The 17051-nt window shown below is 53.1% G+C and overlaps 1 protein-coding gene across 1 annotated transcript; it reads right to left on the bottom strand.

Annotated features, from left to right (window-relative positions):
* Positions 1 to 1509: 1509 nt before the first annotated feature.
* st3gal2 (ST3 beta-galactoside alpha-2,3-sialyltransferase 2) lies at positions 1510 to 16794 on the bottom strand. The gene is made up of 7 exons (XM_088938514.1): positions 16403 to 16794; positions 4368 to 6370; positions 3387 to 3580; positions 2863 to 3042; positions 2262 to 2307; positions 2021 to 2140; positions 1510 to 1764 (listed from the first exon to the last, which is right to left on the bottom strand). The coding sequence occupies exons 2-7, from the start codon at positions 4707 to 4709 to the stop codon at positions 1591 to 1593; spliced, it is 1056 nt and encodes a 351-aa protein (XP_088794640.1). The 5' UTR covers positions 4710 to 6370; positions 16403 to 16794; the 3' UTR covers positions 1510 to 1590.
* Between the last annotated feature and the right edge of the window lie 257 nt (positions 16795 to 17051).

Raw genomic sequence — 17051 nt, 5'->3', positions numbered from 1 at the left:
GGAACAGCCCAATGTCAACCCCCCTGCAGTAGAGGTAAATACTGTATACAGTAGTGGTGCGTGTCTGTGCCCTTTTCGTGTTGTATTTATAGCAGCAGTGTGGTCATCAGGAAGGAGGCAGGTTCCCCAGTGCTCGGACACAGAACTGCAGTGACCTCTGTCTCGCTGCGCTCATGTAACCGGGCCTTCGCTTAATCCAATAAACCCACATCTCACCAAACAGCCTATATCTTACAATCTCTCTGGGCCTTGATGTTTTAGAGGCTGCTGTGCCTGTGCTGATTGCATCAAATGCCTATTTTTAAAACTCACAACCTTCATCAGATTTCTAGAAAACAACTGAAAGGATATGACTGGTGATGTTAAATGAGCGCCGTGTGGACCCCCCCCAACCTCAGTGCACAGGGGTGCTGCTGTGCTGTGATACCAGGACCGGCTCCATTCAGGTCCAGCAGAACTCCCTGCTGCGAGAGTGCCTGTAAACACCCTGTGTATCCCACCTCCCACTGCTGGTTTCTGATCCAGTCAGCAACGGGTCATTTACTTTAAAATCCCCAATTCTCACCCAACTATCATTCCCCCAGTGTCCTCACAAGAATCCTAGTTTGGAAAAGTAAAGGCGGGCTGGAGCCACGGAGACCCACGTGTCCTGCTCAGACTCAGATTTCTCAGTGTGGAGTCGTCGGCAGCAGCAGACATCTGCGATCTCTACAGACAGCCTCTGTCCCCTGGATAAAGAGAGGACTCACAGCTCATGGCCTTGCACAGGTAGGCCCAGTGTTGGCGTTTCAGCCTGAAATGGGTTTAAATGAAAATAAAACGAAAACAGAAATAGAGCAATAGTACCGATATGAAAAATGCAGCTCTGTAAAAGCTTGAAATTGAAACGCTTCAAACCTGATAAAAGAACATAACTCCTACTTTAAAAGAGCAAATTGGCTGGACCGTAGTTCTCCCTAGTGTATGTGCCCAGTAAGTACTGGAGATGTGCAGTACTGGAGAAATGCACCTGGCACGCTGTATTGCTACTCATGTGCCAGACCTGGAGGAGGCGCAGTGTCCGTCCAGACCACAGAGTATGAGCACATCCAGAGGCACTTGACTGCTTCCCAAGTCCCATAGGCAGGGCTGTCCGTCCTGGCAGGAAGAAGAGAGGCTGTTTCACCTACCCTCCTCTTTCCCGTCTCTCCTGGAGTGAGAGTCTGTGATGTTCAAGGCCTGACGCTCCAGTCCCCACACTGGGCCATGTCCGGGCATCAGCTGTGTCAGTGAGACGGGAGGACGAATCCTGATCATGCTTGGTGAGCTTTCTGCCAGGGGCACAGTCATGCAAAGCAGGAGAGGGAACCCTGCTACCAGTGGGCCGAACTTCACGCACCATCAAGCCAATGTTACATCTGAACCCAGCGTAGAGGGCAGAGGTACCTCAGCAAACCTGAGCACTGCCGTGTATACGCCTGGGAGGACAAGTCTGTGTGTGAGACTATGAGCAAGCTGAACATAGAATCCTGGATGGGGAGCTCTGTCCCCATGGAAGGCAGACTATCTTCTGCTTCTCGCTCTTCCACGTCTAAATCCGCTCCTCTCCACTCACTTCCCAGGAAAGACGGTGATCTTTCCAGCTTTGGCCAGGGAGCTGATGATCTGGGCTTCATAGTCGGCGTCGTGGACCCCTGTCTTGCGGAACTCACCAGCGTACCGGTTCTGCTCCCAGTAGTGGTGCCAGTTCCCCCGGCTGTCTGCGCCGAAACCGAAAACATTCACCTGGAGAGATGACAGGACAGGGTCAGGAGAAAGCGCGGGGACTTCGGTGTGTCGTCTGATAACGGTGGTCGGGTCAGAGAGGGGTAGAGTCTGATAAGGGGCTGGGCCAGAGGGGGTGGAGCCTGACAGGGGATCGCTACAGAAGGGGGCGGGGTCTGACTACGGGTTGGGTCACATGGGGGGGGGGGGGTCAGGCAAAAGTGGGCGGGGTCAGAGAGGGGTGGAGCAGGGGAAATGTGTAGGTTTTTGGTTTCACCTCGTCACAAACGTGCAACGCGAAGAATAGCACCAGCATGCCGGTGGAGGGATAGCGGCCATGGTGCTGAGTCCATCGGTCATGAATGTACTTGAAGAAGGCTGGGTTGTAGATCTGTACCTGGAGACAAAAGGTGCAACGGATGTTTTTTTTAGTTCCTTTTTTACTAAATTTAGTTTAGTTTGTCTTAATTATCACCTCCTAAGATATGTCCAAGGAGTGCTCAGGGTGGCAGGGTTACCTTGTCTTTGTCCACACGCAGGAACTGTTTCACAGGGGCATAAGTGCTGCAGAAGGAGAGAGAGTGCACTGTTAGCCTACGCAAGCAAACCAGTTTATCTTGTCTGTCCTGTATTAGCAACCACAGAGGCATTTTCTCGAGGCCAATCAGAAATTCTTGAACTGTTTTTTAGATTGTTGATGCACAGTTAGTTAGGTGGAAGCCCTGCCCCTTTAATTGTGCAAAAGATTGTGGGATAAAGGTACACAAAGCTCAGATGGAGTGACAGAGGAAAAGAACTCTAAAGAACGGTAACCTTTGGACCCGCAGAGCCTGTTGAGCTCTGTGCTCTTCAGCTGGATGTGGATTAAATATGTTGATATGGACTTTAATCAGGTCACAAAATGTCTGATTCTTGTTGGATATCAGTTGCAGAACATCAACATGCTCTGTGTGCAAGTATAATGGTGTTTGTCCTGAGACAAGCCACTCAAGAGCCCTGCCTGTTGTTTAGTTAACTGGAGGCTTCTCTCCCTGGAGCTGTCTGATGATTGACAGGCCTGAGGAAACAGTGGAATGACTCTCGGCCGCAGGGTGTGTGTTCAGTACAAGAGTCACTCACAAGCGGATCTGGCCGGTAGAGAGGGCGCTGGTGATCCACAGCAGGTCCAGGGTCTTGAAGGGCACCAAGACGAAGCTGACGTTGGTGGGCAGGTTCTTGGCGCTCTCGGGGTACATGAAGTGGTGCGTGGTGCGGCTGCCCGCGTCCTCCTCGTAGCCCAGCGTGGGCGCCAGGTTAATCCTGCGGAGAGCGGGGCAGGAACACGGACATGCGCACAGATCATCAGCCTACACAGCGCTCCGTGGGGCTGCCAGTTCCCTGCTCCCACGCAGACGCCGATCTCCTTGACAGCACAGATCCCTGCTCCCAGAACACAGCACAGGCAGTGTGTGTTTGCACCATCTCCAGAGAGCCTGAGAGAGAGTTTCTGAGCCCAGGCTGGATATCTGGGGGGCGTGCAACTTGAGGCTTCACTGTGGTATTTAAAAAATCAGTGATGTAACACGCTAGAAAACGAAAGCTGTTTGTGAAAAGGCTTTGGGCCCTTAGACGGCTCTTCCACCGGGCTGCTCCCCACAGCTCACCTCATGATGAAGTTGTGCCCGTCGATCAGCCTGCCGTAGCCGGCGCCCCGCAGGTTGCCCGAGTTGCCCACCACGGCGCAGCGCTGGCAGCGGGACGGGTCCCACGAGCCGTAGGGGCTCTGCCCCGGGATGACCTGGAACAGCCGCGCCAGGACCTGCTGCACGTTGTGGGGCTTGAACTGGGGCTGGAGCATCTGGGGAGGGAGCAGGGGGAGAGACGTGAGAGGCCGGGCAGGGTCCGCTGGGCACAGGGCTGTCCGGCAGGCAGCGCAATGCCTTGAGTTACCGTCTGTAAAGGACTTCCTGCCTTTTCTTGCAGTACCGCAGACGTGTTATGTGCTTCCCATCCAACACACTGCGGGGGAAAGTCAGAACTGCACAGGACAGGCGCTCTGCTTCCTTCGCAGAGACAGCTGGGAAACAGAGCGGCACGCCACTGTGGTATTGCCATCCCCGTGTTCCTGGGAGAGCCAGGCAACCTCCCCCAGTGACTGCCTCCCTGCCAGGGGTCTCGCGAGCCCTCATGAAATGGGAGCAGCTCTGAGGAGTGACCCCTTCCTTATGAGCTGAACGGGAGACGTCCGAAAGGTCACTGCCTAGCCTCAGACCTCCCTGCTCGGGGGGGGGCTGTACTGAATAACGGCAATAACAGAGCTCGTGTGTCAGATCTCCCCTCCCCCTCCACCCTCTCTTCTCTGCTCCAGCAAAAAGACAGAGGAAAAGCTCCACTCGTCAGTTTCCCCAGAGATTCTAACAATAAGCTAACAGAGGAAGAGGGAAGGGAAAATTAAAGATCTGCCTCCCACACAGCCCATGTCGTCTGCGAGAAGCACGCACTGCCTCACAGCTTCTGCGCTAAAGGACAGAGGGAGAGAAGCAGCCTCTCTCATGCCAGCTACACAAAGCGATTCAGGAAACAGGCCTGCTCACATCACCAGTTCTGAGGAAGAGGAGGGGAGGAGAAGAGCAGGGTACACTCACCACCCACCAGTAGTAGACATCGGGCGGCAGCTGCATGTTCTCGCGTGTCCACACAGGCGAGATGTCGGGGTCAAAGCTCTCGTCGAACCACTCCGACACCCCCGGGTCGCCCACACAGCTGCGGCAGGCGCACGTTCTTGGCACGGTGCCTCCTGCGTTGCCCAGGCGATGGCTGCCCGTGTAGCTGGGGACCAGCTTGACCCGGTGGGTGTCCTCCCAGCCGGGGGGGTCCAGGTAGGGCAGGCTGGCGCCCCCCCGCAGCGAGAGGGAGAAGAGCAGCGAGGTGAGGAACAGCAGCGCCAGCGAGCCCAGCAGGGCCCACGTGCGCAGAGAGCACCGCATGGCTGCTGCCCCCCGGCCCGCACGCTCCCCCCCCGCCCCCCACCACGGCCTCAGGTCTCCCGGCCTCCTGGCCCTGCTTACCTGACGACCTTTGCCCCCCCCCGTACCCCAGCCTCTAGAGCAGGGCTCTGACACTGACTGGTTGCCCCAATCCCATTCACCGGCTCCTGCCACCTTCCCCAAAGCGCTGTTCCCTCCTGCAGCACAAAGAGCAAAACTGACTGAAAACTTGAACCGCAATGGCACTAATGGGCTCTCATCCCTCTGTTGTGATCCTGCCTTGCTTTAAACCTCCTGACTGCCGACGTGCTGTGGCTGAGCTGCAGTCCGGCTGAGCAGAGCGCTCTGGCTCAATGAGGCGCACCGATCTGTAGCTCGGCACTCTACTTTTGTTTTTGCACAACGGCTGCACAAACAGTTGGCACGAGGGCTTGGGCGGGTCCTGGCAGGGCGGAACCACCGCGAGTTAACCCGAGTAAACCCCCGCTTTGAACAGGAGAGCGCCCCTGACAGGTGGGAGCCGGCTCAGGACCAGCAGTGGAAAGTCATTGGCTCCATGTCGCAGTCTGTAGTCCACCCTGCCCCTCCTCCTCGTACCCTGGGTTTCTGTCGTCGCCCTGTATTAGTTGTCATCCATCGCTTCACAGGAGGATGGCAGCAGAGCCAAGCCAGGCAGCAGGACACTTGCACAGCAACCCCCTCGTGGTTACAGAGTGACGGTCTCTACAGGATCTGCAGGCCTGCGTCTGTTCGGACTCCATCCTCATCTCCGTTTGGCTCTTGTCCTAGTCCGGTGTCTCCTGGCCACGTCTCGGCAGCTGGCGGAGGGTGGGGGCAGGCAGGGCGTCAGACACTCAGAATGCTCCTCTCCATCAGAGACCCCGGCCAACGCCAGCTGTCCAGCTTGGACAGACAGGAGGCTGCACTTCCGAGACAAACGTCATTCGAAAGGAAGAGGAAAGCACGGGGCGTCTTTTGTGTTTGGTCGATCTCTGTCCTCTGTGTTTGCTTTAGAGTTGAAAAGGGCAACGCTCACAGTCATAAGAAGAGTCACGATGGAACCATACAGGTGCTTTTCAGTCTTTGTTTACAGAGAACACACAACAATCACCAGCGCATGAAACTGAAGTAAAAGATGATATGCATGTCCAAAATGCTTGATGAATGTAAAAGAAGGCAAAAAGTTCCAATAAGCCGATTAGTCTCAATGACTCTGGCCACAGACCTTGTGTTCCTCTGACAGGCAGTGTCCTGGCCAGGGCAGAGGTCAGCGCCGGTGCCCCTGGGACAGCCCAGGGGGAAAGAGCAGCAGTCCCACAGCACGAGGAGCCGAGGGAGTGCCGGCTGTGTGCTGTGAAACCAGCCGGTGGGCGTTAAATGAAAGTAGAGGAGGTAAGCGCGAGGCAGTGGGGAGTGAGGAATGAGATCAGATACTCTCTTGCACGTCTTCTTGCATGCCCGGTCTTTCCTGTTGTACCTCTGCAAGCTGGCTGGCCTCGCGCCAAGTGAGACTCTTACTGTATCCGGGACAGAGTCTGTCTCTTCCACCTCTTCCCTGTATCTGGGACAGAGTCTGTCTCTTCCACCTCTTCCCTGTATCCCGGGACAGATTCCAACCCTGCTTCTTTCACAGCAGCCGGCGCTCAGGAACACGACCCAGGCTGTCAGACAGAGGGAGAAGAGAGGTTAACAGGAACAGTGGAACAGTCACATTCACCCTGAGCCGCAAGACCAGCCAGTCAATTCAGGACCTCACTGCACGGCACTGGAGGCTTTTCAGACTTCACCTGCAGCAGGCTCTGTCACGATTGTAGTCCCTCCCCCTCTGGCTCGTTCGCTTTTTAGTCGATTTTGTGCACCTGCCACCTGTTCCAGCCTCCCTACAAAAGCCAGACGCTCACTCTGTTCCGGGCTTGGCATTGGAACACGGACGCCGGGAGGCCCGCCTACCACCGAGTCGCTCTACGTCCACGGCTCGGGTGGCATTCGCCTCCTAGGTGTCCTGAGCCAGCCGAGCCCGGGACCTGGAGCGCCTGGTTCTGTTCCCACTTTCTTCCCCCTGACCCTTCACCAGATCCCGCTCCGGTTTTTAACTTTGTCATGTCTGTCTACAACCCCTCGCCGGATTCTGCTTCGGCTTTTAACTTTGTTTTGTTCGTCTTGGATTTATCACCCGGCTCTGGACCTTCGCCTGCACTGGACTCCCCTTTGGACTGTTCGCCTGGACCACGCCCCCCGGAGCCCCTTCGCCACGCCCCACCCCCGCTCCCTCTACCAGCCCAGTTCCTCGTCTCCCCCCGTGTGTGTTCACTGCCTTCCGGATTGTGTCGTCTGCATAGGGTCCTGAAAGACGCTTCGTAACAGGCTCTAGTTCAAACAGCACAAATGAATCCGAAAAGTACATATTTCATATATTAAACAGTGCTTATCTAAGCATATTTACTCAAATCAGGTCAGTCAACAGGTCTCTGCTACTCAGCAACTGAAGTCTGCTGTGCGCTGAGAGCCTGATTTGGTTTTGCCTGCAGGAAGTTGTTGTCAAAGACAAAGGCAGAGTGTTTTCCAACACTCTGCAGGCAGTCCGTGCACACCTGGGCTGGAGGGCAGGAACACACTGGCTGGGCCTAATTTTGCAAAGGTTTTTTACTGAACAAATATCAAATGCTGACACTTGGTAGACCAGGGAAAGGCAGGGAGCTTGCAAATGAGTTAGCGAAGTCTGTTGGAAATGCCCCAAGGCATCTTTAAGAAGGAAAGCCTCTGTTAAAAGCAGCGGGTTCCTTTCTTGCACAAAATCACAGGCAGAGGGACTGGAGGGATGAAAGACAAAGGTGACAAAAGTGAAGCGTAACAGAGCCAGCCCTGTGCATGAGATAGCAGCGCTGTGATGCTGCTGCACAGGCCCCACCAGAGAGGCAGCGACTGTGGCTGTGACTGATCACATGTGTGGGTGTGCTGCTGGTGCTCACTTACTTTCCCATTCTGTGCAATCAGAAGGCTGGGTGTTTTTTACAGTCATCTTTTTTTAACACTGTCAAATCGCCTGCACTCAAAAGTGATGGAAGGTGGAATTAGTGAGGAGGAAACGGACACTCAGCCACTGTCCCCAGCAGAGCCAGCAGACCGAGAGCCGCGGAGTGGCTGGTGGTGAGAGGTGACCACTTATCAGAAAGGCTCCTGAAGAAGCTGATCTAGCTGGAAGCTGCCTCAGGAGAGACCTCTTGTCACACTAATCTCAGTGTCCGGACTGCCCCGTCAGGAACAGTGTGTGACTCACACTGACCCCAGTGTCCGGACTGTCCTGTCAGGTACAGTGTGTGACTCACACTGACCCCAGTGTCCGGACTGCCCCGTCAGGAACAGTGTGTGACTCACACTGACCCCAGTGTCCGGACTGCCCCGTCAGGTACAGTGTATGACTCACACTGACCCCAGTGTCCGGACTGCCCCGTCAGGTACAGTGCGTGACTCACACTGACCCCAGTGTCCGGACTGCCCCGTCAGGTACAGTGTGTGACTCACACTGACCCCAGTGTCCGGACTGCCCCGTCAGGAACAGTGCGTGACTCACACTGACCCCAGTGTCCAGACTGCCCCGTCAGGTACAGTGCGTGACTCACACTGACCCCAGTGTCCGGACTGCCCCGTCAGGTACAGTGTGTGACTCACACTGACCCCAGTGTCCGGACTGCCCCGTCAGGAACAGTGTGTGACTCACACTGACCCCAGTGTCCGGACTGTCCTGTCAGGTACGGTGTGTGACTCACACTGACCCCAGTGTCCGGACTGCCCCGTCAGGTACAGTGCGTGACTCACACTGACCCCAGTGTCCGGACTGCCCCGTCAGGTACAGTGTGTGACTCACACTGACCCCAGTGTCCGGACCCCAGTGTCCAGACTGCCCTGTCAGGTACAGTGTGTGACTCACACTGACCCCAGTGTCCGGACTGCCCCGTCAGGTACAGTGTGTGACTCACACTGACCCCGGTGTCTGGACTACCGCAGCTCTGTTCGGGCGGCTGAAGAGCCTGCAGGGAGCTGCTGCTGAGGAGAGAAGGGGTCTCTGTTTCCAGGGAAACGCAGCAGCGCTCCTCTCTGCTGTGGGATTATGAGAGACACAGCCAGGCATGGCAAGCACAGCCTTCGAGCAGGAAGCTCCTAGGGCAATCTAATAACAGTAAGTGGTTTTCAATAGAGAAGCAGGATGTGGATTAATCTGATTGATCTGATTGAATCCTTTAATGGATTCCATTTTTAAGCTTGGCGCATTAAAGGTCATTTACTTTACGCACAGGAACAAATTATTTTCAGATTTCAAAATGAAAGAGAGTTTGCTATATCGGTACTTCTTTATTGAAATTTATGCTAATTCTTTTTATCTGACATTAAAAAATGTTGACTTTTTTTCTTTGTAGCATTGGTGTTAAACTACATCCCAACTAAGGACACACCCCAACATAATTAATTATGCAAAAGTAATGCATACAGTATGAAGAAATATCTCAAGTATGCAATTAAAGTAATTGATCATTTGCATATGGGCTGCATGTTGGTGTTTATGGTTAGCATTGCTGTCTTGCAGTGCTGGGGCCCTGGGTTCAATACTGGACCTGGGGTGCTGTCTGTGTGGAGTTTGCATGTTCTCCATGTGTTTGCGTAGGTTTCCTCCAGGTGCTCTGGTTTCTTCCCACAGTCCAAAAACATACTGGTGGGTTAATTGGCCTTAGGTGGGTGTGTGTGTCTGTGTGTGCCCTGCGATGGACTGACACCCAGTCCAGGGTGTACCCTGCCTTGCGCCTGTTGCTTTCCAGAATAGGCTCTGGCTCCCCTTCAACCCTGAGTTGGAAGAAAAGATATGAAATAGATTGGACAGACTACTTACATTTTTCCCATTTTTTGGTATTTAGATATCAAAATAGGCAACACAAAAAAAATGGTTTATTACTTCTGGAAGCATTTAATCCGACCAGCCTGGCCGAGCGGCTACTCTCTGTCTCCGGAGAATCTGAGTCATCTGCTGCCTGAGCTGGGAAACCCGACGAGCAGCCAACCGCCTCGCCCGCCGTCCGGGCACAGCTGGAATTAACACAGCAATTAGCACGTCGGCAGCCCAGCAGAGCACCACGCCTCCCCCCCTGCTCCCCTCTGCCACCCGCAGGGCAGAGAGAACGCCAGCCCCCGTCACTCTCCGCAAAGCTCACCCTGGCTTACTAATTCGCATTCTCTAAATCGTTACTGTACTGCAGTAAAGATGCAAATTCAAACAGGACTGAATAACCACAGCCTGCGGTACTACCATATCTCCTACTGCTCTAGAAGTGTTTTGTGTAACCAATGGCAATCCTTTTGTGTGGCAGAGGAATATCTGATCCTCTGGTCTACAAAGTGCCATCTGTTGTCTCATTTTCAAGCTGCTGTCTCATAGTTGAGGCACTTGCTCTGTTTAAAATGTTACAAAAGCGCCACTACATTCTGCCAGCTGCTGTGTGAGGTGTGTATGCGTTCTGCTCTCGGCTCAAGGAGCTGTGCTGGAGCTGTGAGGATTCTGTCTGCAGCCTGTTTTGGCCATGGTGTGCTGCTGCCGAGACCATGCAGTTCTGCGGCTCTGGATTTACTGCATATAGCTCTCTGGGGGTAGAATCTTCTACTCCCTGGACGCCGACAGCCTGTCTTCCGCCTGAGTCTGCAAGTAGCTTCTGCACAAGGCAGGTTCGTAATGAGTACCCCCTGCTGACTGAGAGCCATGAACAACCTCTGGGCAAGCTATGAGCAATAGGTCTCGTGTTCCCTCCTGCTGCTGCTGGGGTTTTGATTAGCCAGGCTGCATGACTAAGACCTGCCGGCCCACTGATGATGGAATGCTGGGACTGGTGTGAGCTGTCGTTTACGTGCAGGATAGCGCGCTTGTGCTCCTCACAACAACCAGTAAGAAACAGCACTGGTGCCCACTGAAAGCCATGATGTCCACATACCCACTGGTGTCTGTTTTGGCAAGCTGAGCCACAATCGTTTCACTGCATGTGTGTGTGGCACTTAGCGCCACTGCCTGGATAGACATTGTAACTGCAACCAGGATATAACGTTTCACCTACATCTCTTAAAGACACAGCTCTGGCAGGCCCACACCGCAGAGTTCAATCCATAACTCAGAGGAAGAACGAGAACAGCAACAAAAAAGTGACGAACGCTGAAAGAAAGTCAGTCAGCTTGCATTCCTCTTCTTTTCAATAGGATGTGGCAGAGCTCCTGAACATCTGACATTTTCTCCTCTGGTAGCACAGCATGCGTGTTCAGACAGGACAATATAATCCAGAAAGGCTCCAGCCTCAGGCCACTTCTCACCGAGCAGTCCCTGGGAACACACTCCCCCCTCCTGGCTGTCTTCGTGTGTCTGCTAGGTTTCACTGGGGATCTCCCTGAGCCGCTGAGCTTTCAAGGGGTGTCTGGGTTCCACAGGACAACATACTATTTACTGGAATGGTCAGTCATCCTTTCATCCCAAAGCTCTATATACATAGGAGGGGAGACTACGTCTTCCACCCTGAGGTCCAACCCCCATCTTGCTGATGTACCGCTGCACAGATCAGCGGGAGGAGAGAGAAACTGCTGCACCAACCGAATTAAAGGGGAACATGTGCCATAGCTGGTAAAGCGGTACACAAAGCAAATGCCAACTCAGTCAGATCCGGGGACCTGTGATGCCACAGTGGCACAGAGTCTCAGGCCTCCCCCGGCAGCGTTTGACTCCGACTGCTGACACTGAGCCAACCGGAGCAGCACGCAGCAGAGATAGACAGGAAGCAGGAAGCGTTTATTTGCCTACAGCTCCTTAAGCCTTAGCAAAACTAATGTGTCTCCTGCTCTGTCAAACCAGGCTGTCGGAGGTTAATAACCAGGGTTAAGACTTTGACTCTGGTGAATTTCTTCTTGTCTTTAATTTCTTCTTGTCCTCTTAAAACTCACTTTCAGCACTTGCTGGCACGAGTTCACATGAAGATGAAAGATATTCTAGGGGAGCAGGTCACAGTTTAATTCTGTTACCTGAAGCACGGGAAAAATGGATATCTCTGACATTGTTAACAGCGTTTGAAGTTTTAATCTAGATAAAGGCCCTCTCAGCACAAAACAAATGGAAAATATCCCTGACCCTCCTGCTGCCTTTGTGAGATGGAAGACACCACGGACACAAACACACACACACACACCGACACTGATATGCACACAGACACCAGAAACACACTAGCAAAACAAACCACAGGAGTGCGATGACTAACTCAAAACAGCCAAATGAAAGCACACAGACACACACACACATGCCCAGATCATACCTTGCACTACGGAGGACACAGCTGGCCTGCCAGATGTTCCTGCAGCAGAAGGTAATGGGGGTGTGTGAATCTGCTCGCAGGGAACACCCCCCATCCCCCACTGCACGCAGCCCCCCTCCCTGTCCCCTGCGTATCTGCACCGCCTGAGCAGACAGGACCCCATTCATCTCCATCCCAGTCATCAGCCCCCATTGAGGAGAACTGATGGGGGAGGAGCGGCTGTTCCTCGGCACAGCGAGGAGATCGATCCCTTGGCCCTGCACACGGATGGCTTTCGGCTGGGTGGCAAGCAGAGGCAGAAGGGCGAGGAATCACGGTTTGAGCAGGAGCTCACTTCTGATGCCCCCGCTCGACAGGACAGAGCGTGTGGACAGGGACACGGAGAGGGACAGGGGCAGGGAGCACAGACAAGGACAGAGACACGGAGAGGTGACAGGGACAGGGAGCACAGACAAGGACAGAGACACAGAGAGGTGACAGGGACAGGGAGAAGGAGAAGTGACAGGGACATGGATAGAGACAGAGAGCACAGACAGGGACAGAGAGCACAGACGGGGACAGGAAGAACTGACAGGGATATGGACAGAGACAGAGACAAGGACAGTGCTGACAGACATATGGACAGAGACAGGGACAGAGAGCACCGATAGGGAAAGCGACAGAGACTGATATAATAATAGTAATTCCTTACATTTCTATTGTGCTTTTCTGGACACTCCACTCAAAGCTCTTTACAGGTAATGGGGACTCTCCTCCACCTCCAGTGTGCAGCCCCACCTGGATGATGTGACGGCAGCCAGAGTGTGTCAGTACGCTCCCCACACATCAGCTATCAGTGGGGAGGAGAGCAGAGTAATGAAGCCAATTCAAAAATGGGGATTATTAGGAGGCCATGATTGGTAAGGGCCAATGGGAAATTTGGCCAGGACACTGGGGTTACACCCCTACTTTTCTCAAGAAACAACCTGGGATTTTTAATGACCACAGAGAGTCAGGACCTTGGTTTTATGTCTCATCTGAAGTACGGCGCCTTTTTTACAGTATAGTGTCCCCGTCAATATGCTGGGGCATTAGGACCCACACAGACTGCAGGGTGAGCGCCCCCTGCTGGCCCCACTAACACCTCTTCCAGCAGCAACTTTAGTTTTTCCCAGGAGGTCTCCCATCCAGGCACTGGCCAGGCTCATACTGCTGAGCTTCAGTGGGTTACCAGGCGTGGGTTGCAGGGAGATTCAGCTGCTGGTAGATAGCGCTGACAGGGATAAGGACAGAGACGGGGACAGAGAGTACTGACAGAGACAGAGGCAAGGGCAAGGGCAAGGAGAGCTGACAGGGACAGTCAGGCTTTTATACACCTGCAGTCTCCTATACAAACAGCCCCGAGGGAGCAGTAAAAAAGCCAAATGCTGACTTTAAAAACTGGATCCGGGCTCATAAAGACCGACCTCATGCGGGTTTACTCAAAATAAGGTCAAAAGGCCGAAGTGCTCAGTTCCAGTGTGGAGGGCTTTGCGGCGCACAAACAACCCTGAAAAGGTTTGATTTGAGCTGGAAAGGGAGTCCGCCACAATGAGTCAACGCCTCCTGCCAAGATCTCATCACGCAAACCCTTGCTGAAATACTCCCGAAACGAAAAGCTAATCTGCCAGAGCTAGCACAGACCTCCGTATCGTGCCAGCAAAGTGTCACAGTTTCCTCTCCGCTGGGCACTGCGTGCCTGCAGACTGACCGGCGCGGGCAGTTTACCAGTCTGGGGAAGCTGAGCGCATGGGAACACAGGCGGTTTGTTTTAGGCGCAGTGCTATTTAATCACAACGGCCTTTTCACGTTGCCCAGAGCTTTTTTGGTGACACCGTCACGACAAGTCAGTCTTCACTGCGCGAGACTGAAAAACTGTGGGGTGAGGGTGGCTTGTGTGATCGTTTTCCACATTTCTGTTTTCTGCACCGGCCTCCACAGTGTCTGGAGAAAAACCCTTCTGAGGACAAGATTAATCAATTTTTTACGAGTTCTTTAGCAAATTCACTGGAGTACAGTACCTCTGCAGGGCCCACCCACTGCTGTGTAAAAATACCTTCTCTTACAGAGGTTTATGTAACACAGCTTCTCAGGAGGGAGGGGAGGGGCAGTCTCGCCAGCTGTACCTCACTGTCCATGACATAAGCAAGACCCCCCTTTGACAGCAGCCTGACCCTCGTCTGCTTTCACACAGGCCCCACTGCACACTGCACCCCTGAAACCCTCTGTGTATTAACACTTACACCCAGAACAGCTTACAGCCCCGGCCACTGAAACACCAGAGCCTGCAGCAGGTAAGACCTGGGCCGGCTCAAAACGCTGTGGAGTGGGAGTTTCGGTTACCACGCAGGTGGGGATGCCTGACCCTCACAGCCGATCCCAGACCCCCTCGCGAGCTCACTGGAGCAGGGCCTGTCCAGCACCTCGAGTCACAGAAACATCATTTTCAACACTCTTGCGCAAATGCCATGGAAAACCGTAGAGAGGAAGTACCGAACTGCAGTATTCGCTCTGAGTGAAATCAGGTTTCGGTTAGGTGCAGCGCAAAAACTGGCTATTTAGAGGACCACAGCATTAATGACGTGGTACCAGTGCAAGCAGAACCGTTTTCACTGGCTGTAGGCCAAGGACAGAACCTGCAGAACTGACGCGGGATACTTTGTGCTCAGAAAAACTGTAACAAAGTGATATAGATAGAAAATAGATAGGCCACTCTTTTAATCGATATGCCTGTTATAGAGACAGGAAGCAGCTTTAACAAAGCTCCATTCACTGGTCAGTCTTCATTCCTCTTGCCCTGGTCAGACAAGAGTCGAGTAATGATCCAGCCCCTGCAGGTTGTATGAACCTTCTCAGTCAAACACAGCTGCTGTAGACAGATTGGTTTAGAAAGTAACAAGGCTGAGCTCCCACAGCTGAGGTCTTTAAACTGATCGACTTTGGGTTTATAAGTCTTGCAGGAGGGTAAAAAAGGCAGTTCTTAAGGAACTGTAACTTTATTACCCTTTTGTATCCAGAAGGTCACAGTTATTTTGCTCCTGTGCCAAGTCCCTGGGCTGCCTAGTGACCTCATTTCCTGTCACCTGACAGGTGTCCCGTCGGCAGTTGAGACCTCAGCCCCGCCAGGGCACAGGTCACTGCACTGAGAAGACCTGAGGTCCTTCACGATGCGCTTGTGTGCAGGCTTCAAAATAATGAAAACACGTCTGCCCACACAGAACACTGAAAGAGAGCCTCAAACCATTTAGTACTGGGTAAATACCGGTTTTGCGAGAATTCAGAACAGCGTGTTGTCAATTTCAAAATGCACTGATTTCACCGGTTCGCTAAGTAACGGTGAGAGAAATACAGTACACACAACTGCAGGCCTATATATAACATATGTATTACCCTTTCTGCAATGTGCTGCTCCAGTTTTGCCTCTTCCTGAGCGAGCTCTGTAAGCGCACTTTATCATGCACTGCGTAGGGACTTGTGTGTGTTCAGTGATGGTTACACAAACAAAACGAAAGATAAGGTTTGTAACGCTTATGTCTCCTCAGCTGCAAAGCATCATTCAGCAACCTTCAGGAAACGTCAGCACGAATCTTTAAGAGACAAGAAAACTTCACGTCCCGTCTGGTAAGAGTTACAGCCACAGGTGCTCTTAAATCACTCCGCAGTCCTTGGTTTTATCGGGGACATAGACGAGCCAAACGGTTTTACTGGAGAAAAGAGAGTGAAGGAGACATCAGCCCTCTGTATTACCGAAGAGGAGCCTCGTCTCCTGTTTTTCTCCCGGTGATGAAAACCTGCTCCTCTATTTCCAACACCGTGCCGGGCCACTGTGGCCCGAACTCTAACCCCGGCTCACCCAGCTGAGCGAAACCCCCGAATTTACATATCGAGCTGCTGTTATTTTCTGGGGCTAGCGGCTCTTGTGACTGTGTTTTTGGAGGAACAGAGGCACACACCAGCTTTGCAAAGCCATTTCCCCAGCTTATTACATCTCCATCGTTCCCGTCTCCGGTGTCTACTGGAAACATCCCCACCTCGGTGGGTGGCAATATGGACAGGGATCAATCCTGGAATGAGTAAGACATGAATACACGGTATCCCCCCCTCCCCACACACACACACACAACACGTACGCACACATCTTTTTGTTTGTACAAAAGCAGACCACCAGCACAAGAACATAACCGTGGTGCGCAAAACCTGTGGCAGAGCCCCAATTAGCACCAGTCCCCCGACAAATCTGCGGGTCCCCAGATTCGTGCCTTCTACCCTCGCTTCCTGCCGCGATATCCCTACTCTGCCCACAGTGGGGGTTTTTTAAAGTGGAAATCCTAGCAGATGCACCCCTACCTCACTGATCCCCCGATGAGTCCCGTTCTTCCCAACTCCCAGGAACGTCTTTTTTTCCTGTTTAGTATCGGCGAGCTGCCCGCTCGGGGAAAAAAATGCCCCTATTGGAGTGTGAGGGGTGTGCATCGCATTGCTGCGGCTGCTACTCCATAATAAAATTATCCGTGCTCGGAGAGTGAAGTCTATACACGCACACACCGACAAATCTTCTTTTTCACTCCGATATTGCAATGGGAGATAGAGGGGCTTCGCTGAGAATCGCAGATTCGGCCATGGAGGGGATGTGCGGAGAGAATCCAGATGTGGTGGGAATTTCGGTCTCTCGCTTCCTGTCTCTTTCTGTCTCTGTCTTTCAAATCCGGATTTGTGCTTTATCCTCTGCCCCTGGTACAGTGGGATTAGCCCCCGTCTCCGAGCCTCTAACCCTGCCCAGTCTCCTACGTCTGTGACACCCCCTCAAACAAGAAGAGACCCTCGGGTACCTCAAGCTTTTAAGCGGCTCTTTGGGTATTGTAGTCCTTTTCACTCTCCCGCCCCCGTAAACTTCACTTTAATGCGAAAAGAGAAAACTACATCGTAAGGGACACAATCCGGGTCAGACTGAACTGGTGGTATGGGTTTGCGGGTATTGTAGTTCACAATTCGCCGC

This window comes from Atractosteus spatula, chromosome 21, assembly GCF_055471065.1.
Source record: "Atractosteus spatula isolate fAtrSpa1 chromosome 21, fAtrSpa1.hap1, whole genome shotgun sequence".
Lineage (NCBI taxonomy): Eukaryota > Metazoa > Chordata > Actinopteri > Semionotiformes > Lepisosteidae > Atractosteus > Atractosteus spatula.
The sequence above is the reverse complement of the archived record's forward strand: the minus strand, read 5'-3'. Positions and strand labels throughout refer to the sequence as shown.